The sequence below is a fragment of the Aspergillus fijiensis genome (assembly GCF_003184825.1).
Source record: "Aspergillus fijiensis CBS 313.89 unplaced genomic scaffold BO72scaffold_93, whole genome shotgun sequence".
Classification (NCBI taxonomy): Eukaryota; Fungi; Ascomycota; class Eurotiomycetes; order Eurotiales; family Aspergillaceae; genus Aspergillus; species Aspergillus fijiensis.
This window is the reverse complement of record NW_024469069.1, coordinates 1-24,639: the sequence shown is the minus strand read 5'-3', so window position 1 is coordinate 24,639 and position 24,639 is coordinate 1. Positions and strand designations below refer to the sequence as shown.

The 24,639-nt window shown below is 54.5% G+C and overlaps 10 protein-coding genes across 10 annotated transcripts; 6 read left to right on the top strand and 4 right to left on the bottom strand.

The window, feature by feature from the left end:
* The first annotated feature begins 55 nt into the window (after positions 1 to 55).
* On the top strand, positions 56 to 2,137 carry BO72DRAFT_310424 (ribokinase family protein). Its single transcript, XM_040940505.1, has 3 exons — positions 56 to 406; positions 483 to 743; positions 806 to 2,137. The coding sequence occupies exons 1-3, from the start codon at positions 337 to 339 to the stop codon at positions 1,666 to 1,668; spliced, it is 1,194 nt and encodes a 397-aa protein (XP_040795656.1). The 5' UTR covers positions 56 to 336; the 3' UTR covers positions 1,669 to 2,137.
* BO72DRAFT_453472 (uncharacterized protein) lies at positions 1,538 to 2,271 on the bottom strand. Its single transcript, XM_040945992.1, has 3 exons — positions 2,178 to 2,271; positions 1,933 to 2,115; positions 1,538 to 1,858 (listed from the first exon to the last, which is right to left on the bottom strand). Exons 1-3 carry the CDS (start codon positions 2,198 to 2,200, stop codon positions 1,798 to 1,800), a joined length of 267 nt encoding a protein of 88 aa, XP_040795655.1. The 5' UTR covers positions 2,201 to 2,271; the 3' UTR covers positions 1,538 to 1,797.
* A 25-nt stretch (positions 2,272 to 2,296) lies between these two features.
* On the top strand, positions 2,297 to 4,083 carry BO72DRAFT_310348 (mitochondrial 54S ribosomal protein mL44). The gene has a single exon (XM_040940504.1). It carries the CDS (start codon positions 2,606 to 2,608, stop codon positions 3,824 to 3,826), a length of 1,221 nt encoding a protein of 406 aa, XP_040795654.1. The 5' UTR covers positions 2,297 to 2,605; the 3' UTR covers positions 3,827 to 4,083.
* A 258-nt stretch (positions 4,084 to 4,341) lies between these two features.
* Positions 4,342 to 5,400, bottom strand: BO72DRAFT_391447 (basic secretory family protein; the record flags this gene model as incomplete). Its single annotated transcript, XM_040941853.1, has 2 exons — positions 4,342 to 4,443; positions 4,504 to 5,400. 2 exons carry the CDS (start codon positions 5,398 to 5,400, stop codon positions 4,342 to 4,344), a joined length of 999 nt encoding a protein of 332 aa, XP_040795653.1.
* A 2,063-nt stretch (positions 5,401 to 7,463) lies between these two features.
* BO72DRAFT_473062 (uncharacterized protein) lies at positions 7,464 to 11,573 on the top strand (the record flags this gene model as incomplete). Its single annotated transcript, XM_040947178.1, has 5 exons — positions 7,464 to 7,919; positions 7,977 to 8,095; positions 8,150 to 8,538; positions 8,591 to 9,293; positions 9,347 to 11,573. The coding sequence occupies 5 exons, from the start codon at positions 7,464 to 7,466 to the stop codon at positions 11,571 to 11,573; spliced, it is 3,894 nt and encodes a 1,297-aa protein (XP_040795652.1).
* Positions 11,574 to 13,727: 2,154 nt separating this feature from the next.
* BO72DRAFT_310279 (putative Rho GTPase activator Rga) lies at positions 13,728 to 17,687 on the top strand. Its single transcript, XM_040940503.1, has 6 exons — positions 13,728 to 14,066; positions 14,141 to 14,171; positions 14,243 to 14,767; positions 14,837 to 16,804; positions 16,856 to 16,951; positions 16,999 to 17,687. The coding sequence occupies exons 1-6, from the start codon at positions 13,992 to 13,994 to the stop codon at positions 17,496 to 17,498; spliced, it is 3,195 nt and encodes a 1,064-aa protein (XP_040795651.1). The 5' UTR covers positions 13,728 to 13,991; the 3' UTR covers positions 17,499 to 17,687.
* A 487-nt stretch (positions 17,688 to 18,174) lies between these two features.
* On the bottom strand, positions 18,175 to 20,146 carry BO72DRAFT_453466 (DASH complex subunit ASK1). The gene is made up of 4 exons (XM_040945991.1): positions 19,992 to 20,146; positions 19,824 to 19,930; positions 18,561 to 19,749; positions 18,175 to 18,480 (listed from the first exon to the last, which is right to left on the bottom strand). The coding sequence occupies exons 1-4, from the start codon at positions 20,062 to 20,064 to the stop codon at positions 18,344 to 18,346; spliced, it is 1,506 nt and encodes a 501-aa protein (XP_040795650.1). The 5' UTR covers positions 20,065 to 20,146; the 3' UTR covers positions 18,175 to 18,343.
* A 156-nt stretch (positions 20,147 to 20,302) lies between these two features.
* On the top strand, positions 20,303 to 21,792 carry BO72DRAFT_453465 (uncharacterized protein). The gene has a single exon (XM_040945990.1). The coding sequence runs from the start codon at positions 20,631 to 20,633 to the stop codon at positions 21,579 to 21,581; it is 951 nt and encodes a 316-aa protein (XP_040795649.1). The 5' UTR covers positions 20,303 to 20,630; the 3' UTR covers positions 21,582 to 21,792.
* Positions 21,793 to 22,009: 217 nt separating this feature from the next.
* On the top strand, positions 22,010 to 23,726 carry kat1 (putative 3-ketoacyl-CoA ketothiolase (Kat1)). The gene is made up of 4 exons (XM_040947685.1): positions 22,010 to 22,087; positions 22,221 to 22,299; positions 22,369 to 22,549; positions 22,627 to 23,726. Exons 2-4 carry the CDS (start codon positions 22,229 to 22,231, stop codon positions 23,632 to 23,634), a joined length of 1,260 nt encoding a protein of 419 aa, XP_040795648.1. The 5' UTR covers positions 22,010 to 22,087; positions 22,221 to 22,228; the 3' UTR covers positions 23,635 to 23,726.
* Positions 23,686 to 24,639, bottom strand: BO72DRAFT_522661 (putative zinc metalloproteinase; the record flags this gene model as incomplete). The annotated part of the gene is made up of 1 exon (XM_040949770.1): positions 23,686 to 24,639. A coding segment is annotated over one exon (903 nt), but the record flags the coding sequence as incomplete, so codon positions are not given.

Genomic DNA, 24,639 nt, shown 5'->3' with positions numbered 1-24,639 from the left:
GATGATGGATGGATGCTCCCTGAACCAACAACCCCCCCGGCCCGCAGTGCCTGAGGCTAGAGCATCGGGCGGTGGGCCCAGCCACAGCTTACCGTAGCTATACTGTACTATTACCACTGCTACCCCCCGGTAACCTTCCAGCAGCCAAACGCTCGGTCTCTGCGCAATGACGTTGCTGTATCAGCCCCGTCATCAATCCGTCCTTTCTTCCGATAAGGAAGAAATCATACTCGTACCAGAAGAGTACCTTACTTACCTCCCCTCCAGCCCCCGCCCATCGCATACTACACCAAAATATAGACACGTTGAGATAGAGGCGATTGTCTCCTGGGCACAATGGCAGGCAACAATAGGCTCTCATCCGAAGACAAGGTCGATTTTTGCACCCTGGGCATGTTCATCCTTGGTACGCTAACTTACACACGTTTGTTGACCACCATCTTTCCAATATATACTTACTGGCACCCCACCGATCATTGTAGACGATATTGACTTTGAAGGAACAAGACCCCCCGTCAAGAATGTCCTCGGTGGCGCTGCATCTTATGCAGTCATTGGCGCACGCCTCGTTGCTGGGAAAGAGTATGCGCGATCCGTGAGCTGGATTGTTGATGTTGGATCCGACTTCCCCACAGAGGTTCTAGATGTTATCAGATCCTGGGATACAAATTGTATCATAAGAGAAGATCATGGGCGACTTACCACAAGAGCCTGGAATGGCTACGGGCCGAACGAAAAGAGGGGTTAGTGCATTTGCAGTTGCTTCTGTCCGTCAAGCTCACACATGACTGATAAGCTGCTCCAGATTTCAAGTACTTGACACCTAAATTGCGGCTAGAGCCGTCAATGCTATCGGACGCACAAGTGCTTTCAAAGACCTTCCATATGGTCTGTTCCTCGTCACGCTGTATGTCTATTGTGCAGGAAATCTTGCGACGGCGGGAGCAGTTACAACTAGAGGGCAAATTACCCTTGTCTGTCTCGGCCACGCAGCGACCTGTCTTCGTCTGGGAACCTGTCCCAGACCTTTGCACTCCTGAAGAGCAAGAAACCTTCTTGGCTGCGATAAAAGTCGTAGACGTCGTGAGCCCCAATGAACTAGAGCTTGGGATGATGTTTGGCCAACCCGGCTGGAGCGAAGAGACAAGCTACGGGAAAGCTATTGTGGAGAGGATTCTTTCCCAAGGCATTGGGCTTGACGGGAATGGACATCTCGTTATCAGAGCTGGTAAAGATGGCAGCTATTCGTTTTCCCGAAAGCAGAGACTCTGGCTGCCCGCGTACCACCAGCCCGATACGTCGATGCCGTCACCTGTGGTCGATCCCACTGGAGCCGGAAATTCATTCCTGGGAGCATTGACTCAAGGAATGGTCAGCTCGGGTAGGGCTCCTGCCAATATTGTCGATTCGGTGCTCGCGCAATCTACGACCTGGCGAAGGGCAAAGAAGGCTGGCAGCGCCCATGAGCATTTCCTATCAGCTCTGGTCTTCGCTACCGTAGCGGCGAGCTTTGTGGTTGAGCAGATTGGCGTACCGCAGATTTCTACATCTACCGATGGAAGAGAGCTTTGGAACGAGACTGAGTTCACGGAACGGGTCCGTCTGTACACACAGCGCTTGTATCGAACACTTGAAGAGTCTCCTCAGAAGCACTCGCAGATCAACTGACCGGTTGAAGAACGCCCTTCTATTGTCGTACAGCCCTCAAAAAAATGATGAAAACAAAACCTATCATGCCACAGGAGACCTTCGCAATTGCATTTTATCCCACTCGCTTCTTATTTCCTGCCAACCACATTATGAATCCTGCTTCGAGGCTTGTTGTTTTCTCTCGTGTTCGATGATTTCCCTGCTCCAGCTATATAGACGAGATAGAGTCAATGACCACATGCTTAGAAACGCTTGACAGGGGATTGGCTGGGTTAAACTGACTAGCGACTAGGGAAGAATCTGCCAGGCTCGGGCATCTTGTCGCGGTGCTCACGGTCGGCGCTGATGCTCCAGACAGTAGCAGCAATTCCAATCACTGTGGCACCCATGATGGCGGTGTTGAGCTTCCAGTTCGCGGGCTGAGCATACCAGCCTCCGGCGGGAGACCAGACTTCCTTGGGATACCTGCGCGCGAGCCATCGGTCAGCGCAACACGGGGGACTTCAGAAAATCAAAACATCACATACGGGATCTTTCCGCCTCCACCCATTGTGATTGAAGGTATATGAATTGAGCGGGTTGGGAAAAACGTGGACAATGGCTCGCTGGAAAGCGTTGTTCTGGCGGGTTTGAAGCCGAATTGGCCGTCGTTCGTCCCTCCAGTCCCGGTCCCAGACCCCGTGACGCTATGTCTGGAATAGGTTTAGCGCTCCATGGGCGACTTTCTCACACGACCGCCAAACCCAAACCCCGTGACTTCCGCCGAAGTTGTTGCTCGCTCAACTTTTCTCTGGCGACCAAAAGTTCGTACTGACAGCCCGTTGGACAGCCCGTTGGACGACCGTCTTCCCCCGTTTCCTACCCTCCAAGCCCCGACACAGTCCTTAACTGGATATACGGTCAATCGCCATTTCTTCGGCTTAGGGTGCCTGTCAAGTTCACACAAATCGCACAGATGAAGAGACTGCACCTCCAACGATGGAGCAGTTCGGTCCTTTCGCCGCAGGTCCGGGCTGGAAGTAGACTGCAGCGACGTATACAACACGGTATTCGGTATCAGACGACGACTTCTATCCCTGCCACGGCTGCTGAGGCCGAACAATCGATCGAGGAACAAGCTCCTCCCGCATCAATTCGCTCCCCTCGTTCAAAAGTCACCAAGCACTCCCTCCCTTCTCCGCCTGTCAAGGCCGCACGCGAGTCCGCGAAACTCGCTGCGCTCCATGCACGACTTTACCTTCCTTCACGACTTCCTCTTGAGACCCTTGCTCGCTGTCTCGTGGATGAATCGGCTGATCCTAACCACAACTTCAACAATGAGTCTTTGGCTACCCTTGGTCATGACCTCCTGACCCAGTACACCTCCGAATACCTCATCTGCACATATCCCCGTCTTCCCATGACGGTCATCTTCGCCGCCATGTTTGCCTATGTCGGCCCCAAGACATTGGCTGCTATGTCGAGGGAATGGGGTGTGGAGCTAGCTGCTGCACCTGGTGGAGAGGTCGACCCTGGCCACCTGCAGTTCACAAGAGCCGCCCCAGGTGTCGACCCGAATGCAACCCCTATCGCTACGAACAGAACTTACGAGGAGCAGACGACATGGCGGAGGTCGATCACGTCGAAGATCGTTTACGACGATGTTTTCGGCGACCCCACCAAGGCCAGCGTTGACCCGCGAAAACAGGCCCCGGCAACCGACCGGTACGCTGCAGGCGTGACCCCCGAAGCGGCCGCCTCCCAGTTCGTCCGCGCTGTTATCGGCTCCATCTACCTCCATGCTGGCCGTCCGGCTGCCAAGCGTTTTTTCGAGCAGCACTTCCTTTCCCGTCACCTCAACATCTCTGATCTGTTCAACTTCCGCGAGCCGGCTCGTGATCTTTCCCGCCTATGTGCCCGTGAGAACTTTGAGCCCCCAGTCGCCAAGATCCTCAGTGAAACCGGTCGCCTGAGTCGGCACCCAGTCTTCGTCGTTGGCATCTACTCCGGCCAGGATAAGCTGGGCGAGGGTGCGGGTTCTAGTTTGCTTGAAGCCCGGTCCCGGGCGGCCGTTGCTGCCCTCAAGGCCTGGTACCTGTACAGCCCGCTGGAAGTGCGTCTGCCCAACTCGATGGAAGAAGAGGGAGCCGCCCCCTGGAAGCCCGTTCACGTGGATCTGGGGGAGGTGATTGTGTAAAGAGGGGGGCGGTTCATGAGAGCAGTGTTTGGAAACGGCGTCACATTTTGATATAGACCTTGTCAAGGTGGCAATTGACGGCAAGCAACATTTACATATTATTCCTACCAATTTCGCAATTTTCGCAAGGTTCTGTACAATACGGGAATTTCTACTTCATCTGATGTTTTCTATCATGTTGTGTTCTTTTATTTTTCATTCTTGTTATAAAGCTCGTCCCTTTTTCTTTATACCAATAGAGATTCGCAATGGGAAGGGGGGGGGGAGGTGTGGAATGTACCAAAGACGAAAAATTGTTTGGGAGATCCAGGTGGCTGAATCTACATGTACTCAATAAATCCAATGGATTCTATATGTTCACTTTTCGGTCTTTATACTCCCCATAAAGTCTGCCTCAACTGACGAGAATATCTTAAACTCAAATTGATGGAGATGGAGGTGCCTGTCCATCCAGTTCCACATATAATCCCACAGCTCTACTCAAGATTGATCTCACCTTTCCCTCGAGTCCCCAGCTAGCGTTCTTCTCCCGCCGAGGTATCCAGATATCGACCATACTCCTCCCACAACTCCTCAACCCCAGCCCCAAACAAACCCCGCCAGAACCCTTCCCCTCGCTTTTGTGACTCTTCCCCCTTCCCCTTCCCCTCTCCGTCCCCGTCGTCATCCTCACCCACATACCCAACCCTCAACAACCGATCATTCACTAACCCCACCGCCCCCCTCCCGACGCGGACATCCTCCAACCAGGCCAAGAAATACGCCGTATGCTGGTACCCCTGATCCCACTTCTCGGGACGCTCCGCCGCCGACCGCGGCCGCTGCCAGTGCGGCGGCGCCAGCCCGGCCTTGAGGCGCACGAAGTCGGCGATCCCCTCGATCAGGCCCCCGGGCGGGTGGGGGGTGTCGTCGTCGTCGTCGGGCGCCGTGTGCTGGTAGCAGTGGACGAGTTCGTGGGTGAGGACCCCGACGATCTCGGCGCGCGTGGTGGAGGGGGTGGATCGCTCGGTGCAGGTCGCGATGTAGGAGAGCGAGAGGTGGATCTCTTTGTGGTCCCGGTCGAGGTCTGTGCCTTTTGTGTAGGCGACGCCCGGGATGGGGCGGAGGTGGGTGGTGATGGAGCGGGTCGGGGGGAGGGTTGGGGTGAATGTTATTTGGGTTGTGGGGGGGGTGTTTGGTGTTGGAGGTGTTGGAGGTGTTGGAGGGGATTTTGGGAGGGATGGGGATGATGGGGGGGGTGGGCAGGTGTAGAGAGTTTGGAGGATGGTGGTTAATGCGGTTTCGAGGGTGGAGGCTAGATTGGGGATTAGGGTGAGGAAGGTGGTGACGGAGGGGTGGCGGAGGTCGTGGATCTGGAGGAGGAGTTTGGGGGTGGGGAGTGCGGGGTTTGTGGTGGTGGAGGTCGAGGGGGAGAGTGAAGTTGAAGTGGTGACCTGCTGCTGCTGCTGCTGGTGTGAGGTTGAGGTGAGGTTGGTGGTGTTGGGTGTGCTGCTGCTGCTGGTGTCTGGTTTGGTAAGGTTGATTGGTAGTGTAGTGGCTTGGGGGGGAGGTGGTGGTGGTGAGATTCGGGCCATTGTGGGAGGTGAGCTATTCAGCGTGTTGGTATAGAGGTGAGTGTGGTCGGAGTATAGAAGTTAGCGGACGGTTGTGCAGGTTAATTATATAGTTACTGTGTAAGCTAAAGATTGGCGCGTGCACGCGAATCTACCGTTCTGGTCTCTTAGTAGTGTTAGTTGAATCATGCATGCAGACACGCGGTAACATTAGCATGCCGCATGGTCTTGACAGGATCCACCATCCATTGTTCCTCCGACTTGGAGTCGGTTCCACTTGCTGAACTAGACAAGATGCAGCGCCTGTAGTCTATGCACCGTGCACCAGGAAGAATAATCATGCAGTTCTGCTTGTGGTTTGCCCGGCCATGGCATGGCAGGCTCAGCTGGTCCAAGTGTCTGTTCGTCGGCCACCAAAGAATGGCCTGATCCACCCCCGGCGCGTCGATCCGGTGGAGTTGCTGCCGTTTAATCGATCAAGAACTCATGGTATTCAGTAGTTGGGAAGGTGGTCGGGACACACAATACTCGAACTTGGAGAAAGCTGCGATGCGACTCATTTTGCAGGTGTAATATTTCTCTCTTGGATACATCCAGCTGGTGTCGTGGTTTCTGAGTGTAGGAAAAACCTATGGGGATGCGAAAGTATATACGGAGTAGTACTAGTGGAGCGGAGTCGCGTTCGTGTTTAGATCTTCCCCCGCCCCTTTTCGTCGTGCAAGATCTCATCAGGCTTCGACTCATACCATGCATTGCTACACAAAGACCATTAACGATTACTCTTATTCTACAGAGTACCAAAACTTAGATGGTTGACTCGATGAGCGACTACCTGCACCGTCCGTGGACTTGCGTAGCTGACAGTGCCGTCTCTCCCCCCTTCGTTTCGAGTCCGCAAGGGAGGCACTACCACAAGGGCCAGGGAAAATAGGGAGCTGATACTATCGAAGAGGATCACCCTTTGATCAAGTACAAGCCTCCAAAAGCATCATCTTGGGTTGGGCAGCTTCATGCTGTAATAGACATAGACTACTACCCAAGCGACTGTACGTATCTACCTAATTATATGTAAGTTGAGTTAGCTGCCATAACAACTCGGCTCGCCCAAAGCGGAGCAACCATGGCTCCGGCGGCGTTGCGGGTAAACAAAGCCAACTGAAAAAAAAGATTATTCAGGGACAATAACAACAACAAATCATCATTACAACCACCACTTTCTCTCGTCTTCCGCCCCCCCACTTCCCACCTCCTGGCCTCGACTAGAAATAATCCCCTCCTCTCTGCCTGTCACACTTGAAGTGCTGATATCCCTTCACATACCAATCTCCTTGTCAGGGCTCAATTGATCCGTCCCTCTCCCCCCGAAGTGGAGTTGAATTCATAAGCGCTTATCGCCGCGGTTGGTCGCTTATCGGCCTAGACTCAGGCTCCTTCCCCTCGATAGTTACGACTTCCTTCCCATCTTCAATCAACCACCACCACCACCTCCTCCTCCTCCACCACCACCACCGCATCTCTCCCGACCGACCCTCATCCGCTCCTTCTCTCCTCACCAACGAACTCGTCGCCGCGACTGCCTTTACACGATCCAATTATTCGCGCACCTGCCACACGAAGCACACTGTTCACAGGTATGAATGACCTCGACTTCGCGCGCCCCCCCTCCCCCCGATTCCTCTCCTCTTCAACTGTCCCAACCTTTCTCAACTCTATACACACACACGTTCGTCAAGCGTCTCTGCGAGCGTTCTCAGCTTCTCGTTCCCCCTGCGCTCTCCCTGCTTTCTTGCTGTTCTTTGCCCTGCTTTTGGAAAAACCCAATAAACACTCAGAAACACCTTTTGGATTGCTGTTTTCGTACGTTGTTAACCACCATGGATGATAGACGCTGGAAAGCGGTGGTCACCGCTGCGGTCCTCACCTTAATATACCACACCGGCGGAGTTCTGTCATTATTTGGCAGATTTGTGCTCGAACTCCTTTGGATCCTTCGTATATCCGCGGTCCCCTTCTGCGTTTTCTTTACTGTTGTCACTCTGTCTGGGGACGAAGTTCACCGTCTCCTTACTATTTTGTATACCATCATGGAGGCCAAAGCCTTAGAGCTGGTGGAGATTGCCAAAAACAACTACCTATCCCTGGAGGCGAAGATCGGTGCTTTGGTGGCCTACAAATCGGAGATCAAACAGAGGAATGTCCCTGAAGCGGCGGTGCCGCCATCATTCGAGGCGGCGCGGATCTTCATAAGCTCACCACATGGCAACATCATCACGCCTGCATTTAATATGCTCAGCCACCTGACCAGGCGCTTGTTCATTCAGCGACAACCGCATTTGATTGCAAATTACAGTCGCAATCTCCAACCACTACTCCTTGAACGTTTAGGCGATAACAGAGAACGTGTGCGAGCACAGGCCGCTCAAGCATTCACCGAGCTCTGGCCAGCTGCGAGCGCCGAAGTAGAACACCATGTTCTCGATACTGCCCTGGTCGGAAGAAACCCCAGGGCAAGGGAAATGGCTTTGATCTGGCTTTCCAATGTAAGTGGTCCTCCTTCGATATCTGGCGGGGGTCTGACGGCCTCCTTCTTGTTGTAGATGTCTAGAACGCATGGCCTGCGATTCCGTCAGTATGTGGCGAGGCTTGTCAACTGTCTCGAAGATGCGGACCCGGCCGTACGAGACGCAGCGAAGTTGACTGTAGTTGAATTGTTTGGGTACGCTTCCATCCATCTGATCTCAAGCTAGTCTGGAGACTAATGAACCCACAGCGCAGCATCTGGTGCGTCGGCACGCGCAAAAGCGGATCTCATGAATCAGCTTAGCATCCGCAGTGTACGAAGGACAATTGTCAACGCGATCGTCGCCCAGATTGGTCTCGATCCCGCCGATCTTGAACCCAATAGAGGACCCATGCATCGAGCAGACCGAACCACGCAACGTCCTCATTCTAGTTTAGAGGCTCATCCACGCCCTTTGTCGCGCGCAGATGGAAACAAACGTCCAATGTCCAGAGCAGAAGCTCTTCAGTCACGTCCCCCCTCGCGGGCTGATGGACTTAGTGGACCAGAATCCTCCTCTCAACGTTCTGTGTCGAGAGTCGATGGACCTAAACGTCCTGTATCGAGGGCAGACCCTCTTCCGCAGCACTCTTCCGAAGGTGAGTTTGCTTCTATCCCGCATCAATAATGAAAGCTAATATTCCTGTCCAGCAACCCCATTGACGCCCAACGATAGTGATAGCGTGGAGCCACTCAATGTTTCATCCTCGCGTGAGATTGAAGACATCATCCGCGCCATGGTTCCTCACTTCGAAGGACGTGAGTCGGAAGAAAATTGGGCAAAGCGTGAGAAGAACGTTATGCTGCTACGCCGACTGGTCCGTGGCAATGCGCCTGTCGCCCACTCAAATACTTTGATCACGGCTTTGAAGTCCATTCTAGACGGAATTTTCAAGGTCGTCAATTCCCTTCGTACGACTATGGCAACGAATGGCTGCCTATTCATTCAGGACATGGCCATTTATTGCGGACCCAAGATAGATCCCATGATGGAGATCATCATGCAAAATCTCATCAAACTGTGCGCTGGAATGAAGAAGATTACAGCACAGAACGGAAAGATGACAGTGGAGACTGTCATTCAGCATGTTTCCTACACTCCTCGTATCCTGCAACACGTCTTTGGTGCTTCGCAGGATAAGAATACCCAGTTGCGACTTTTCTCAGCGGACTGGTTCAAAATCATCCTCAACAAACAAGCGGCTCATAAGGCCTCTATTGAGCATGGAGGCGGGCTGGAGCTACTCGAAAAGGCCTTCAAGAAGGGACTCGCAGACGCCAACCCGGCTGTCAGACAGGCGATGCGTGGCACCTTCTGGGTCTTCTTTGGCATGTGGCCTAACCAGGGGAACGAGTATGTTTGCCACTCTTCTTCTCATCATGTTTACGTCTACTAACGCGGCACAGGATCCTCTCCAATCTTGACTCTAAGTCTCGGACCCAGCTCGAAAAAGACCCTGGAAACCCGAATACTTCATCCAAGTCCGATAACACATCTCGTAAGGGCGTCGCAACCGGCACTTCCTCCATCAAAAGTCGCTCGGCCCTACAGGAAGCTATTGCGGCGCATAAGAAGGCGCATCTGGCACCCAAGCCCATCCAGCAACAGCGTCCAGAATCGGCACAATCCGTACTCTCCGACACAAACGTGCCCGACCTGCAGCGTGGCCAGCCTGGGGTGCGGTCGGTGCCCGTCGGTTCTTCCATATCTTCCCTTTCGTCGGCGCCGATGCGTCCTGCGAGCAAGGCTCGTAGACCTGAACTGAGCCGCCCAGGGACCGCAGAGCCACATTCAGTAGGATCCAATGCTTCCGAAGTGAGCTCGGATGCTCACCACACGGTTCCCGCGGCCAGCACAGCGAAGGCCAAGGCTAAGAAACTTGACATTGCCAAGACTCGGACTGCGGAACGTCGTGTGAACAGTGGTCTACAGGAGAACATGGGTGGTCAATCCTCTGGGGGTCTTCAGGTACCTATTGTTCCCAATGAACATGATAGCCCTGCTGAAGCCCAGTCGGAGAGTCCCCTTGTTACTGTGGTACCCATGCTAACTGCTTCTGAAGACTCCCTCCAGGAAGGTTTCCCCCGCCCAGTCGAGTCTCCGAGCGCTTCAGCTAAGGAACACATCGCCGGCGGCCCGAAGCCTCATGGAACTCAAGGACAAATATTTGAACACACCAGCGAGTCCTTCCCCGGTGTCCTCGTCTCGGATCCCCATTCGCGCCACTCAGACCATGCAGAAGGACCTCATTCAGATTATCGATTTGATGCAGAAGGAAAACCAGATAGGCGACTCGAAACAGAAAGATCCCAACCAGACTATCGACTCGAAACTGAAGGCAAACCAGATAGGCGACTCGAAACAGAAAGATCCCAACCAGACTATCGACTTGTAACAGAAGGCAGACCAGACAGGCTATTTGGAACAGAAAGACTACAATCAGACCATCGACTCAGAGAAGAACGGACTCAGCACGAAAATCATGAAACCGAAGAAAAGAAGGTATCCGGTGAACCTGGCAGACAGGCCTCACTGGGTGAGAACCTTTCCTCGCCCATGAAAGGAAGGGAAGTGCAGATTTACGAAGACCCTATCATTACTTCCGAAAAAGAAGAGGAGCATATCCATACCCACCAACATGTATCCAATAAAAGAGACGACGAGCCCATTCTTACCCCCATTGTTACGCCTCAACATGTATCCAATAACAGCGCTTTGGCAGAACTATCTATAAATGAATCAGTTCATCGTGATAGTAAGCCAGCTGTGCCAACCATGCCTTCGTATCGTGGACGCCAATCGATCGGGGCGACAGAGTCGACAGCTAGCTCTGAATATCCTCGCCGGAAGAATGACCAGATCGCCGACCGCAAAAGAAGTATCAGCCCCCGATCGAAAGACCCAGTCAAAGCACGAGAAATGCTCGAGAAGGGCATTCAGAAGATTCGGTCCAAGAATATGGACATCCTGGGGTATCGGAAGTTGCAAGGCCTTATCGAATATCACGACTCTATCTTTATCCATGAAGGAAAATATGACGAGATGCTGCTGGTTCTGCTCGAAGAATTGGAGAGTCCTCCGGATGAGAAGCGACAACGCCTCGGTCGCCCGCTGGACTTGAAAACGCAAGTGCTTCTGACGATTCGCTTCATGCTTGCACACAACAAGCACTTCATTTCTCCTTACTACCCCAGGGCTATCACAGCTCTTATCGTTGCTAGGAATTATTACGACTCTTCAAGCCACATCATCAACGGATTGAATGAGACGGCCGAAGAGATTCTTGTACAGTGTGAGCCTGAAGGTGTTATCGACGCTGTAACCGACCTAGTATCTACCGAAGATCCGGAAACAGGCGATCGGGCGGTCACTATGGGCTTCTCTGTTATGACGGAAATCTTGAAGGGGATGAACAGCAATGCAATTCGTCTTTCCGGTCGCCTGCTGGAGAAGGTTGGGACACTAGCTGGCAAGAGTCTGACAGCTCGACAGCCGGATGTCAGACGTCAAGCAACACAGCTATGCGTACAACTGCACACGATGGCCGATAACGATGATCACTTCTGGCAGGTTGTTGGACGGCCTCGCGAGAACTCACGCAACCTGCTGACATACTACATTGCGAGGAAGTGATTTTTTGCTTTCAGAAAGATGAAGAGCCAGTACCATTATTTTCGAGTTATTGTTTCTTTAGTCCTGTATTCCAATTGATACCACCGTGTTCATGTTGAGCGCCTCAAGGCACAAAACTTGCTGTATTACTAGATAATGCCATCCTGAATGTAATCGAGACCCACTGTTCTCCTGTGCATTGAGCCGAGCGCCACGAGACAAAATCGTGTGTTGTGCCTGACGATAGCAGTGCGCAATTACTCGGGCAATTGTAGGGCAGTAAGAAGTTCACACGTGCGGGATGCATCCTCGAATCCTCTACCTCTACTCCGTGGTAGCAACGGCCAGCCTTAGGATTTTGCTACGAGCCTGCCTGCCAGGTAGATTCGACTGAAGAAGAGCCCGGCCTCACTCCACCACATTACACCCCCCCCCCCCCCTCAGTAGGAGTACTCGGCTTCAACAAGTGGTCGATTGTCCTCCCTCGCTCGTTGTACCTCCCCTTGTTTTCGAGCCTTGCGGGCGCAGCTCAGGAAAGGCACTACACTTGGAATCATAGTAGGCGATACGCGACAGATGCGCTCTCAAAGCTCCAGGAGTGAAGATCGTGATAAGGAGAGTGAGGAGGGGTGGGATGGTGAGAGGACGGTGTGGTATTGGAAAAGGAAGCATACGGACAGAAGGGCAGTAGATAGAAGCTACGAGTACAAGAGAACAGGAGGGAAAGACAGAGTCTTAGTACGTACAGACGGAGATATAGGAAAGACCACTCCCTCCTTAGATACTCACCATATATGTGCCCAAAATTCACTGCCAATTTGATGTATGTAGTTTTGATATCAATCGGTATAGACTATAGCACCAGCTCTGATCATTCACTGGGTTGATTCCCGAGACAAGGTAAAGCCGCGTGGGTCAGGGCTTATTTTTGGATATTTACAGGCAATCCCGAAGTCTGGGACGGAGTGGGGGGGAGATTTGAGACCGACTCGAGCAGGTCTGATTCATGAGTTCCAAGTTACTGGAAGCGGGAGTGGCTGAGTATGGAAGTACCCTACGAAGTTACTCCATTTTCACGCGACTAGGATCTCGGTACCTGGAACGGGAATGAGACAATCCTGTCTATAAATATTTATAGATAGATCACTATCCAATGGCTGTTGGTTGGTTGGTTGGTTGGGTTCGTTGGTGATCTTGTTAGCCTCAGGTGTCGAATATATACATGTCCACTGCGCAGCGTGTGTACGGTCCGTGTACGGAGTACAGTATTGTATTGTTGTAGCAAGATGGTCTCGTATCCTGAGACGAAACAGGGAGGCCTGCAAAACTGACCAAATCTGTAGACTATTCACTACATAACACTTGTAGTCTACTAGTTACCCTTACTCATTCACCTTAATCAAGATGTATATTGACAAGCTAACCGTTCAGTCAGTAGAATGTAAGTCAGTGGGCTAATTGGGAAAATCTGGGGACACGGGCATGAGTTGTCTATCTGAAACGGGTGGTGTGTTTCAATCGCGGCCTCAAACTCTCTTTCTCCCTCTCTCTGTCTCTCTCTCTCTCCCACTCCCCGTACCCGTACTTACTCGTACTCAACTCACTCACTCCCTTCCTCTCTCACTCACCCTCTCTCCTTCTCTTGGTTTCCTCCTTGATTTGACCTCTTCGCACAATTACTAGCACATCCGCTGCTTATTCTCCCTCGACGCTCTTCCCTTTAACTCGATCCCCTCCTCTCCGTTTCGTCCTGACGCATTGAAACATCCGGGTGGTTGTTAAGGCTGCCCCGGATATTCAGCTCTGCCGCCCCCCCCCTGCCTACCTGCTTGCTGCTGCTGCTGCTGTTGCTGCTGCTGCTGCATGGTACAGTACTGTACATCTCCTCTTCTCCCCTGTTTGTTCTCTCCCCTCTTGCCCCCCTCCTCATCGCACCCCTGGCCCGTCTCAGCGCAACTTTCAACATTTCTTGTTCAGGACGCACCCCCCCTCCTCTCATCCTACCAATTTACATTATCTCAAACTTTCACCACTTTATTCCACCTTCTCCACTATGGCCGTGATCGATCGGCTGTCCGTCCTGAAATTAATTCTTTCTCTTTAGACTCCCTTTCGTGAATGAGAATCCATCCTCCACCCTCCAGCAAGTCCGTGCCGCGCTCGAATTCGTCCCCCCGTCCAGCTTCCCCTCGCCTTCCTTGCCCCCCTCTATAGCTGCAATCATAATTATTGCCGACTCAAGACCACCAAGTTTATTTATCGGAAGTCGAATGCCTTATAAACTACCCGAAAGAGCCTCTCAACTGGTTTTGGCTTGAGTTTCGCGAGCGCGCCTCCCTCTCCCTTCCTGGAGATTTGTCTCTCACACCTCCTGGAATTGGCGTTTGTGCCACCATCACCTTCGAACGGTCGCTCGCTACTCAATAAATCGCACTCAAGATGGAATCCCCGGGGTATCCTGAGTCCCCTTTGGATCAGGACGACATTCCCTTCCCCTGTAAGGGCTGTGGAGAGGTATGAACCCAGAAAACCGCACAGACTACGAGGCTTGGAAACAGTGCACTAAGAAGGGCTTTTCGCTGAAATAGATTCTTGAAGAGGGCAAAGCCTTCGAGCTTGGTGAGTTTCTTGTTCCGTGGTTATAATGGCCTTCGAGCCGGTGGCTGACTGCCTCCTTCCATGTGATCTAGCGGGCAACCGATGGCATATCGAATGTTTCTGCTGCAGCACCTGTGGCACGCTACTCGACTCGGACGCGCACCTTCTTCTGCTTGGCGATGGCTCGTTGATCTGCAGCAACTGTACCTACAGCTGTAGTTCGTGTGGGAACAAGATCGAGGACCTCGCAATCCTCACTGGTGAACAAGCTTTCTGCGCCCAATGCTTCCGTTGCCGCAACTGCAAGCGGAAGATCGAGAACCTGCGTTATGCCCGCACCTCGCAGGGTATATTCTGTATGGACTGTCATGAGTCGTTAATGCAGCGGCGGAGAAAACGAAAGGCGGCCCCCACGCGAAAACAAGGACCTCCGGGGGTGAAATTAGATAAATCCCTTCCGTCACTGCCTCCGGAAGAAATGGAACCACTCTCGCGCGCCTCGGACGACCAAGAGGCTTATTCCATGCCCAGCGGGGATACCCCTGCGCGAGCTGCTCCTGCGCTGGACGCGGGAAGAGGTCCCAGCGCAACACCTCGTCCCGCGGCAGAAAACCAAGGTCAGTTGGCCTCTGTGAGATGATGCGCAGACCCTTTATCTCATGGTGAAAGAGAGCTGACGGATGCAGATAATCTAATACTCCCGTCAAGCACCTATCGCAGCAATCGCCATTCAATTGTGCCTCCGCATGGCGAAGCCGATGGCGGTGAATTCCTGATTCCTCTCGCTTTTGACCCCTCCGAAGAACAAAGATCTCGCGCGCAACCGAACCCTACGTCGGGAGGCTCGTCTCCCCATATCGCATACCAGGAGAAAGGCCGGGAGCGGACTGATGATGCTCCTCGTTGGCGTCAGGACGAGTTGGCCAACGGCACGTCTCGTGGTGACAGAACGCCTGTCACGCGGTCTGGCTCGGTGCGTAGTTCTCGTTCCGACCTGGGAGGTCGCAAGGAAGCCAGTACATTTTCTTCGCCCAGCCCTGAGAGCACCAAGTCTACGACCACCGTACCAAGAGATGGCTCAATAGCAACAGCTCCAGAGAGCATGACCACACTTCCAACAAGACCATCTCATGAGCTACGCCGACTTCACGAAACTAGCGGCTCAATCGACTCCGCACATTCCTTCTTGTCCTCTTCGAGCGTGCAGCCTCATCCCAAGCGTGGCGACTCCCTCGACCGACGATTCAACCAGGGCCCAAGGAAGGACGCACCTTTGTCACCTCGTGCTTCTTCATTGAGTCCGAGTGAGCAGTGGAGTGAGCGGTCAGCAGATCGGGCTGGATTCAGCAAGAGTACTCCTCGTACGGGCGACTCAACCTGGACACCACGTAGCGATGTTCATGAGCGCCCCAAGCCCCCCGCACGCCCTAACTCAGTCAGCGCCCTACAGCAAGTGGAGTCCTACCGCCAGGGTGATGGAGCGGATCTCTCAGCGGATGGAGAGAACTCTCAAGCCATAGGCGCCAGCGATGGCTCCGCGGCACAGAACGGCGAGTCTTTCTTGCGGCGCGTTTCCAACTCGGTGCGTCATGGTCGAAGCTACAGCGACAAAGGCTCTCGCCTGTCCCGTGATGCCAAATGGCCCCGCTCGCCTGTGAATGGATCTACGCCACTTGCGGACTTTGGAAGCCCCTCTGCGGAGGTAACCGGATCCGATGAAGTGACTTGGCTTCGCAATGAACTTCGTAAGGAGCGTCAACGAGTATTCGACCGCGAGCAGAAGCTCGCCGAGATGGAGGCTATGCTGAACGCTAGCGCCGAGGTCAAGCAGGTCAACACTGAGCTAAATGAGAAGCGCTCCACCATGGTGGTCTTGGACGCTCAGAAAGAGATTGCAATGCGCGAGTTATCCGTGTTGACAGAACATCTGGAGGCTGAGAAGCGTGGTGGTGGCGGTTCTCTCGACCTTGGCAAATTGACTAACCACGTTCTGCGAGAATTTGTGGAGTCGATCCAGAAGCTGAAGGACTCGTTCACTCCACAGATTGAGGAACTGATTCAGAAGCGCAACGATGCCGCCGAAGAATTGACCAACTTGAACCGTATGAAGGATAAGAGCTTCCAGGAATTCGAACAATTGTCATCGAAGAATGCGCAGCTTGCAGAACTCAACAACCAATTGGTACACCAGATCCAAGAGCTCTATAAGGCCAACGACGGCAGCCGTGGGGCGAATGGCCTGGGCATCTACTCCCATGGCAAGGAAAAGTCGCTGTCGTCTATTGAAGCCCTGAAGGCGGCCCACAGCGACCTCGTTCCAGTCACGGCTATCAACATGTCGGAAGAGGCCGAGAATGCCACTATTGTGCCCGGCCCGCAAGTCGTCAGTATCCGAAAAGGACAGCCGCGTAAGTTTAACTGGAAGAAGGGTGGTCAGAACGTCGCCAAGGGCGTTACCAAGGGACTCAAGGGTGCCTTCATGTCAAGTGAAAATGCCACTGCCACGGAAGGAAGCCCTGGCTTGCCGCGTTCTCAAACTCAAGACCCTAGCCGTCCGGGTTTCGGTTTCTTTGGCAATCAACGCAGCAAGCAGGTGGGAACTCGGATGCCGACCACTGACAGCGTTCCCGTTCTAGCTGAAACCAACCCTAATGGTACGTTCTTTTTCTTCGCGTTTGTCATAATTGTGATACTTACTTTTCCAGCACTCTTTGGTACCGAGTTGGAGCAGCGCATGGAGCAAGAGAAGAGTATCATTCCTGGCATTGTCTCTCGCTGTATCCAGGAAGTCGAGCTACGAGGTATGTTTCTTCCCAATCTACTGGTAGGCCTGTACTTACTCTTTTAGGCATGGACATGGAAGGTATTTATCGGAAGTCCGGTGCTAGCTCGGCAATCCAGACGATTCGCGAGGGCTTTGAGCGATCCCCGCACGATTACGATATTTCTGATCCGGATCTTGATATTCACGCAGTGACTTCGGCGTTGAAGCAGTATTTCCGGAAGCTGCCTACGCCACTTATCACGTTTGAGGTTTACGAGAACATTATTGAGACGGGTGAAATTACCTCTCAGGCGGGTCGCATCGAGTCTCTGCAAAAGAGCCTGCGTGAACTGCCACGTGTGCATCAAGATGTGCTCGAGTTCCTGATCTTCCACCTGAAACGCGTGGTCGAGCGCGAGAAAGAGAATCTGATGACCAGCCAGAACATCGCTGTAGTGTTTGCCCCGACCATCATGCGGCCGGAGAGTTTAGCACGGGAAATGACGGATGTGCAGAAGAAGAATGAGGTGATGAAGTTTTTGGTGGACAACTGTCAGGAGATCTTCATGGGCATGCAGAACTGATGACTGGCCTTCAGTCACCATGCATACTACTCAGGCCTGGTTTTCGCCTGTGGTCCGGCACTAGCGCCGGCACTGCTTGGCTGGCGCGGTAGGGGGAAGAACCTCCGACCCTCTCTCCTCGACGCTTTGGTTCATTTGTTTAGTTTAGAATACCCTTCCATTTTCTGTCAATTGCGACGACAAGACCTCTGTTGTACATACATATACCACGTTGATGTGGACGATCTGTGTGTCACTTTTCCTCTTTCTTGCCTACAGCCCTTCTCCCTTCTCTGACAGTCTGACAATCGTCATCGTCATCAGCCCCGTCGATACCCTGTTTTGTGTCTATTTATCCTGACCTCACCCTCTCGAACAAACCCGGATCTTGTAATCTGATTACCCCCCCCCCCCCCCCACTTTTCTCTTCTGAGCCCTGTCTTTTTTCTTTGTACCTTTTCCTTTCGAGTGACCCCGCAGGTTCGAAGCTAGTTTACACCTAATTTGCCGGTAAGGCAGCCCGGGGCGCGTGGTCTGGTGGCGAATTGGGATGCCCCAGACCCAACTACTAATTGATCTGGTCATGTTGGACCGCTTGGAAAGAACCATGAGTCAAATGTAGAGATGGGAGGAAGCAGGGGTTGAGCGACTAGACAGTCTCGGCTACGCCCAGCTGTGACGTAACATGATACTTTGCCCCGGTTATTGTTAGTCTATTAGGGACGACAGCCGCCTGAAAGGGGAATTATCCCGCGACGAAACGCGAGATGATTTGGGTTGATATATACAGTAGGTACAGCATGATAAGTCTTGCCTCTGTAGCACAAACCGCCATCTGGCCATTACCAGCGAAGGTGGATTCTGCTCTAGAAAGTCTCATCCTCGAGCTTCTCCACCCGGCGGATCACGCTCGGACTCTGCTCCTCCACGATATCATCCGTGGTATCGTTCGCTCCGGCGGTGAACAACAAGTCTTCCACGATCCGCTTGGACGCTTCTTTTGCTGTTTAGGTTTGGTAGAATTGTGGTTAGTGTCCGCGCGGAATTGCATGTGTAGACAGTTGGGGGTGGGGGTAAACTAACCAGGAGTTTTCATCAACCGACTCTGCGGAATATGGAACTGCATCGTCTTCGGAGGGCTGGGACCCAGATCCTCGTCCTCGTCGCTGAACGCCGCGCCGCCGCCGCCGTAGCGACCACCAATACCACCGAGATCATCATCGTCGCTATCCCACCCTCCTCCCGCGCTACCCGGCCGACCGGTCCCACCCTTCATTGGGGTGAGGACACTCATGCCGGGCTTGGGGGTCACGCGGGAATAGTAAGGGTGGTGGGCGCTCGGCTGGCGCTTGCGGCCAGTGTTGGGCGTTTGGGCCGCGGCGGCGGCCCCGCCTCCTCCTTTCATGGGGGAGTCGAAGATCTCGGCGTGGAGTTGCGGGGCCTCGGGCTCCGGGCTGGAGATCGGGGAGGAGTCGAAGGAGTATTTGGATTTCTTGGTGGGGGGCTTTTGCGGGGTGGTGGAGTTGAACATGGGATTGGTGAATTTGATGGATTTGGAGGTGGAGAGGTAGTGTTTGAGTGGTTGCCGCTTCTTGGAGAGGGGGGTGGCTTGCACGCGGTAGGTCTTGTCGTGGAAGCGGTGCAGGATGGGGTCTTCGTGAACATCATCATCAACATCGTCGTTGTTTTCGTAAGCTTCGTGGGTGGTTGTGGGGGCGGGCGGGATGAAGGGCGAGGAGGAGAGTGGGGTGTGGGATTCGTCGTGGTGGTAGGGGTATTGTTGTTGTTGCTGCTGTTGTTGAGTGGGGCGGTAGGTGCGCGAGGCCGAGGCCGAGGCGGAGTATTTGCCTGGGGTGGTGGGGAGGAAGGAGTCCTCGTTTTCTGCGTCGGCGAGTTCGGCGGCGCGGGCGAGGTCGCGGGTATCACTGTCAAGGGGCAGGGAGTCGGGGTGGAGGTCGTAGGGGGATGGGGAGGGGTGCGCGATGGAGGAGGTGACGGTTGTGTCGTTAGCTTGTTGGCTGCCGTGCTGCTGGTGGTGGTGGTGGTGAGATGCGTAGGGGCGCGGGGTGCTGTGGGAGGAGAGACTGAGGGCTGTCAACTCCAATTCAGGTTCGTGCTCGCGGTGGTCGTCGTGGCTGAGGTGCGATTCGTCTTGTTGCGCGGTGAGAGACTGGTCCGATTCCTCTTGTAGCGTTGTGGTGGTGTCTTCGGGTTTCTCTTCGTAGCCCGAGAGGGAGACGTTGGCGCTGGCTTCGAAGAATTGCTTCCAGAACTGGGGTTGATGGCGCGTTAGTGATGGTTCACGCGGCGATTGGAGGGGGGGAGGGTGTCTATGGTAGGCCATACCTTGGCACCTTCCCAGACGTCGCGGGAGCTCTCTGAATATTGTTCGATCAGGGGTAGAACACTGGTTGTGACGATACGATGGGCTTGACTGAAGTTGTGGTCGATCTCTGCAGAAGACAGTGTCAGTCGACTTGTTTGAGGCATCTGATGCGGATTGTCCATAGTTACCCTGCAGGGTGAGCGTGATTGATTGCTCCAGCTTCTCGAGCTCTTCCGTAAGTGTCAGCGGGCGCTGGGCCATGGATGACGGGCGCGACATGGTGAGATATCCAATGATCGGGTTGTAGCGTTGAAAGAATTGATGTAAGGAGTGGTAGTTGCTGGTTGCTGTTGTTGCAGCTGTTTGTTTTGACGGACCGCGGAGGGGCAGCACTGCAGCACGTGATAGTTAGTCCGCTAGGGCAGTCGGATAAGGGCAGCCGGAATCATGTGGCGGCGAGGGGGCGGAAGCAGCAGGTGATCGATTAACTTGATTGACTACCTTACTGCTGCCTGCCTACTTATTGCTCTCTGGCTTTCCCTTTCTCGCGTCAACAACTCTCGGGTTAAAGGTGCTCTGTCGCGATGCCTACGCCTGTTGCGAAAGGTATGCTTGCTCTTGAGGGTCATTTCTTTCCCCCCTTCTTGTTGCAAGAGAAGAAGAGAGTTAGTTATCTGGGCGGTGTGTGCTTATCAGTTGATGATGGATGACGATGGATGAGATATTCCCGGGCCTAGCCGGACAGCATTCCTCATTTTGTCTATCATGTTTCCTTCTCGGAGTTTCATTTACAGATTCTGCCTGACACAGAAAGGTAGCCTGGAATCATGATACTGACACACCCAGGAATTATCATCACCGTCTCGGCGCTGGTCGCCGCCGGGATCGCGGTCTACGAGTCGCCGCAGTTCCGCCAGTGGGTGAACAACTCGCGCCGCAAGATCGCACTAGCTTTGCACAATCTGGGCGACGAGATTAACCCGCACGATGCTCCGCTCAGACAGGATATCTCCATGACCGAGGAAGTGGGCGTAGCAGCCGAAGAACGGCGACGAATAGCTCGGGAAGAGCTTGACCGGCGTCGTTCCTTGCTCGAAGAGCGTCGCAAAGGCATGGCCAGGCCACCGTCAAACAGCTTTGATACTTTGGTCGATGAGCAGGGCCGGTTGTTGGATCTTGCGGATTCATCGAGTGATACACCGTTAGCCAACTCGACTGCCGTGGAAGTGGCGACGTCGCAGCCGGTGCACCGGGGCAAGGGGCCAACCTCGCTTCCTGAATCATCTCACGGCCAGACGGATTTTCACGAATCAGGTCCACCGCTGCAGCTCGATATCCCGTCGCCTCGTGCCGGTTCGCCTTCGCTGGCTGAGTTCACCCCTGTCTCTGAAGCTCCTGACAAAATGGCCGCGTCGCTGCTCTCGTCGTCCCATGCCGAGGATGAACACCATATTGTCGGAGATGACGAGTCGATCTCTAGCCATACGGAAGGTCACTCTGAAGTGCTATATGCTCATCCTGGGGACTGGACGACAAACGAATCCGGGCGCGACTTGAGATCGCCCTTCTCGGACTTGGCAGAGCTACAGCTTGAAAGGGAGCGCGCCTCGACGCCATCCACCAGCGATAGCTACAGCCACATTTATGAGTCAGCGATCGACGCATCATCCGATGGCACTTTGAGCGACCTGGGCCGGTCGACTGGCGCGGCCACCCCGGCCAGTTGGTCGGAGGTTGGCAGTGTGATCAGCAACGACGAGCACGTGCATCACTTGTAGGCAAATTGGAAGAACAACTCAGGGTATCGTATCATTAGGCGGATGGCGCTGGAGGAAAGGTATGGGCGTTTGCTTCTCTACTTCGATGGTGTTTGGCTTGGGACAACGGAACTGCCAGGGTCGTACACGCGCCCATGGCCTTAGCTGTAGATAAATTAATTTCTGGGGAAAAAAAATGGATCGCTTCGTTTCCTACACATGATTTGCGGCGAGTAAGCCCTAAAAAGGAACCTCGGGTTGTCCCCGACCATTCTAATCTGTGGCAGATTTAGTTACTCTAATAAAGAGTTGTTAAAAGGGTGCGGAGATGTAAGCAGCGCAGCAGCTGCAGTGGCCAAAAAATGAGCCTCGGCTGTTGCTCGGTTGGAGAGGTTGGGGTAGTTAAGGTAGGTAAGACATCCATCGCATTTCAACTCGACGACCTTCCCCTCCTTTGCTTTCTTTCTTTCCTCTTCTCATCAGCCTTCTTTACTCAGTCATTTGAACTCATAACAGAATTAGAAATAGTAAGTTACTCACGTCATGCTTTAATATCGAAATCGACATCCAGATGCAGCAGTCTTTCGTTCCCCCCGCTCCACTTCACTACATAGCCTGCCTCAAGGGATAAGCTATACGAACGCTAACAGCAAAACGCAGCAACAATCATGGCAGCAGACCGTCTGAACAACATCCTCAGCCACCTGAAACCATCCGGAACCAGCGGACTTTCAGCCATGTACTTTCCTCCTTTCCAGAAACATTGTACATTGCGAGTATATACTGACCGCGAATGACCGCCAACCAGCACCCAGAAGAACCCCGACGATGTGGTCATCACTCTCGCGCTCCGGACGCCGCTGACCAAGGCCGTCAAAGGCAGTTTCAAGGACACCGAGCTGGACTACCTGATCTACGCCTTGCTGAAGGAGGTGCTTGCCAAATCGAAGATCGATCCCAGTCTGATCGAGGATGTCTGCTTGGGGAATGTGCGTTTTGACCCTGACTCATTACTTGCCTTTCAACCCTCCCATCTCCATGGGAAACTAACATGATCCGATAACAGGTCAACGACGGCAAAGCGGCTTACCTCGTGCGCGCGGCCTCGCTGGCCGCCGGGATTCCGCACACGGCGGGGGCTTCCTCGGTGAACCGGTTCTGCTCGTCGGGGCTGAAAGCGGTGCAGGACATCGCGAACCAGATCCGGCTTGGGGCGATCGACGTCGGGGTGGCGGTGGGGGCGGAGCTGATGTCGGCGCCGAGCGGGGACCGGATCCCCAAGCCGTTCCACGCGGAGGTCATGCGGCACCCGGAGGCGGCCGACTGCATGCAGCCGATGGGCCAGACGTCGGAGAACGTCGGGGCGGACTTTGACATCTCGCGCGAGGAGCAGGACGCGTACGCGGCGGAGTCATTCCGGCGGGCCGAGGCGGCGCAGAAGGCCGGGTGGTTCGACGAGGAGGTCGTCCCCATCACGACGCAGGTCAAGGACCCCAAGACCGGGGAGGTCAAGACGGTGACTGTGACGCGGGACGAAGGCGTGCGCTACGGCACGACCAAGGAGAGCCTGGCCAAGATCCGGCCGGCGTTCCCGCAGTTCGGGGATCGGAGCACCGGCGGCAACTCGAGCCAGGTGACGGATGGCGCGGCGGCGGTGCTGCTGATGCGCCGGTCCAAGGCGATAGAGCTGAACCAGCCCATCCTAGCCAAGTTCTGCGGCGCCACGGTGGCCGGCGTGCCGCCCAGGGTGATGGGGATCGGGCCGACGGCGGCGATCCCCAAGCTGCTGGCGCAGTTCGGGCTGGCCAAGGAGGAGGTCGAGCTGTATGAGATCAACGAGGCGTTCGCGTCGATGGCCGTCTACTGTCTCCGGAATCTGGGGCTGGAGCACGAGAAGGTCAACCCCCGGGGCGGCGCGATTGCGCTGGGCCACCCGCTCGGGGCGACGGGCGCGAGACAGATCTGTACGATTCTGAGCGAGGCGCGTCGCACGAAGAGAAGGGTCTTGGTGACGAGCATGTGCATTGGGACGGGCCAGGGGATGGCGGGGTTGTTTGTCAATGAACAGGTTTGAATTTGAATTTGATTATGGAGTCGTTACATCGTGAGGATTTAGTGAATCTGGAAGATATATCTGCAGACAAAAGTCCAAGCATCCAAACAGAGACAATATACCCTAATTCCCATCATCCCTCTCCCTCTCCCTCTTCATCCTCTCTTCCGCCGCTTTGGCCAGAATCTCCCTCATACTCCCTCCCCCAGTAGCTTGAGCCTGACTCCTAGTCCCCCCTTCACCTTCAGACCCCCCCTCCGCCCCCAAGACAAAGCTCCCCCCCGTCCACCCCTTCTCATCAACCACCAACCCATCCCGCTGTACCTCCTCCCACTCCCCGGGATTATAGAACTCATCCACCACCCCCCCTCCCCCTACACCCCTACTATTCACGCCCAGCACCCGCCCACTCCTCGTATAATCCCCCCTCTCGACCTCGCGCTCAATCTGGCCCGTCAGCTCCCAAAACAACCGATCATGGTCACTGTGCACACAGTGCGCCAGCTCATGACACAGCGTCTTGCGGATCGTGCGATAATCGCGGTACCCATCGTAGGCGTCCGTGCGGAGCCGCAACTCGATGACCTCGCCTTTGTTCCGGTTGAGCCCTAGGGTCCGCGAGTGGGCCGTCGTGTGCTCGACGGGGTCCATCTCCGTGAGCACGGGCACGGAGAATTTGTGCAGGCGCATCGCCGACCGGATGCCGGGGTCGTCGCGGAGGCGCGCGAGGAAGTCGTGGCTGCGCTGTGGGTTGGGGAGGTGCGGGAGCGGGAGGAGTCGGTGGAAGGTGTATTGCTGCTGCGGGTCCGCAGCTCCGGACGAGAGGGTGTGGATGCGCGAGAGGGAGGAGGCGACGGCGGCCGGGGTGGCGGTCGCGGCGTACTGGGCGTGGGTGGTGCGGCGGAGGCGTTCGCGCGCGGCGCGGTCGGCACCTTGGGCGTTGAGGGCCGTGATTTCGGGGCTGGGAGAGCCCAGGACGGTGAGTTTGAAGCGCGGGGAGGTGAGCGGGAGGGTGGTGAGGAGGGG

Excerpts from the sequence above, each read along its gene's own strand:
- BO72DRAFT_453465 (XM_040945990.1), top strand. The coding sequence starts at position 20,631 with ATGATACTGACACACCCAGGAATTATCATCACCGTCTCGGCGCTGGTC.
- BO72DRAFT_310279 (XM_040940503.1), top strand. The coding sequence starts at position 13,992 with ATGGAATCCCCGGGGTATCCTGAGTCCCCTTTGGATCAGGACGACATT. Across the intron at positions 14,768-14,836 it reads TCCCGCGGCAGAAAACCAAG|ATAATCTAATACTCCCGTCA; the intron begins GTCAGTTGGCCT and ends TGACGGATGCAG. Across the intron at positions 16,805-16,855 it reads AGCTGAAACCAACCCTAATG|CACTCTTTGGTACCGAGTTG; the intron begins GTACGTTCTTTT and ends TTACTTTTCCAG.
- BO72DRAFT_310348 (XM_040940504.1), top strand. The coding sequence starts at position 2,606 with ATGAAGAGACTGCACCTCCAACGATGGAGCAGTTCGGTCCTTTCGCCG.
- BO72DRAFT_453472 (XM_040945992.1), bottom strand. The coding sequence starts at position 2,200 with ATGGGTGGAGGCGGAAAGATCCC. Across the intron at positions 2,116-2,177 it reads GGTGGAGGCGGAAAGATCCC|GTATCCCAAGGAAGTCTGGT; the intron begins GTATGTGATGTT and ends GCTCGCGCGCAG. Across the intron at positions 1,859-1,932 it reads AGATTCTTCCCTAGTCGCTA|CTGGAGCAGGGAAATCATCG; the intron begins GTCAGTTTAACC and ends TCGTCTATATAG.
- BO72DRAFT_310424 (XM_040940505.1), top strand. The coding sequence starts at position 337 with ATGGCAGGCAACAATAGGCTCTCATCCGAAGACAAGGTCGATTTTTGC. Across the intron at positions 407-482 it reads CCTGGGCATGTTCATCCTTG|ACGATATTGACTTTGAAGGA; the intron begins GTACGCTAACTT and ends CGATCATTGTAG. Across the intron at positions 744-805 it reads CGGGCCGAACGAAAAGAGGG|ATTTCAAGTACTTGACACCT; the intron begins GTTAGTGCATTT and ends AAGCTGCTCCAG.
- BO72DRAFT_453466 (XM_040945991.1), bottom strand. The coding sequence starts at position 20,064 with ATGGCCCAGCGCCCGCTGACACTTACGGAAGAGCTCGAGAAGCTGGAG. Across the intron at positions 19,931-19,991 it reads AATCACGCTCACCCTGCAGG|AGATCGACCACAACTTCAGT; the intron begins GTAACTATGGAC and ends TGTCTTCTGCAG. Across the intron at positions 19,750-19,823 it reads ACGTCTGGGAAGGTGCCAAG|TTCTGGAAGCAATTCTTCGA; the intron begins GTATGGCCTACC and ends CATCAACCCCAG.
- kat1 (XM_040947685.1), top strand. The coding sequence starts at position 22,229 with ATGGCAGCAGACCGTCTGAACAACATCCTCAGCCACCTGAAACCATCC. Across the intron at positions 22,300-22,368 it reads ACCAGCGGACTTTCAGCCAT|CACCCAGAAGAACCCCGACG; the intron begins GTACTTTCCTCC and ends ACCGCCAACCAG. Across the intron at positions 22,550-22,626 it reads AGGATGTCTGCTTGGGGAAT|GTCAACGACGGCAAAGCGGC; the intron begins GTGCGTTTTGAC and ends ATCCGATAACAG.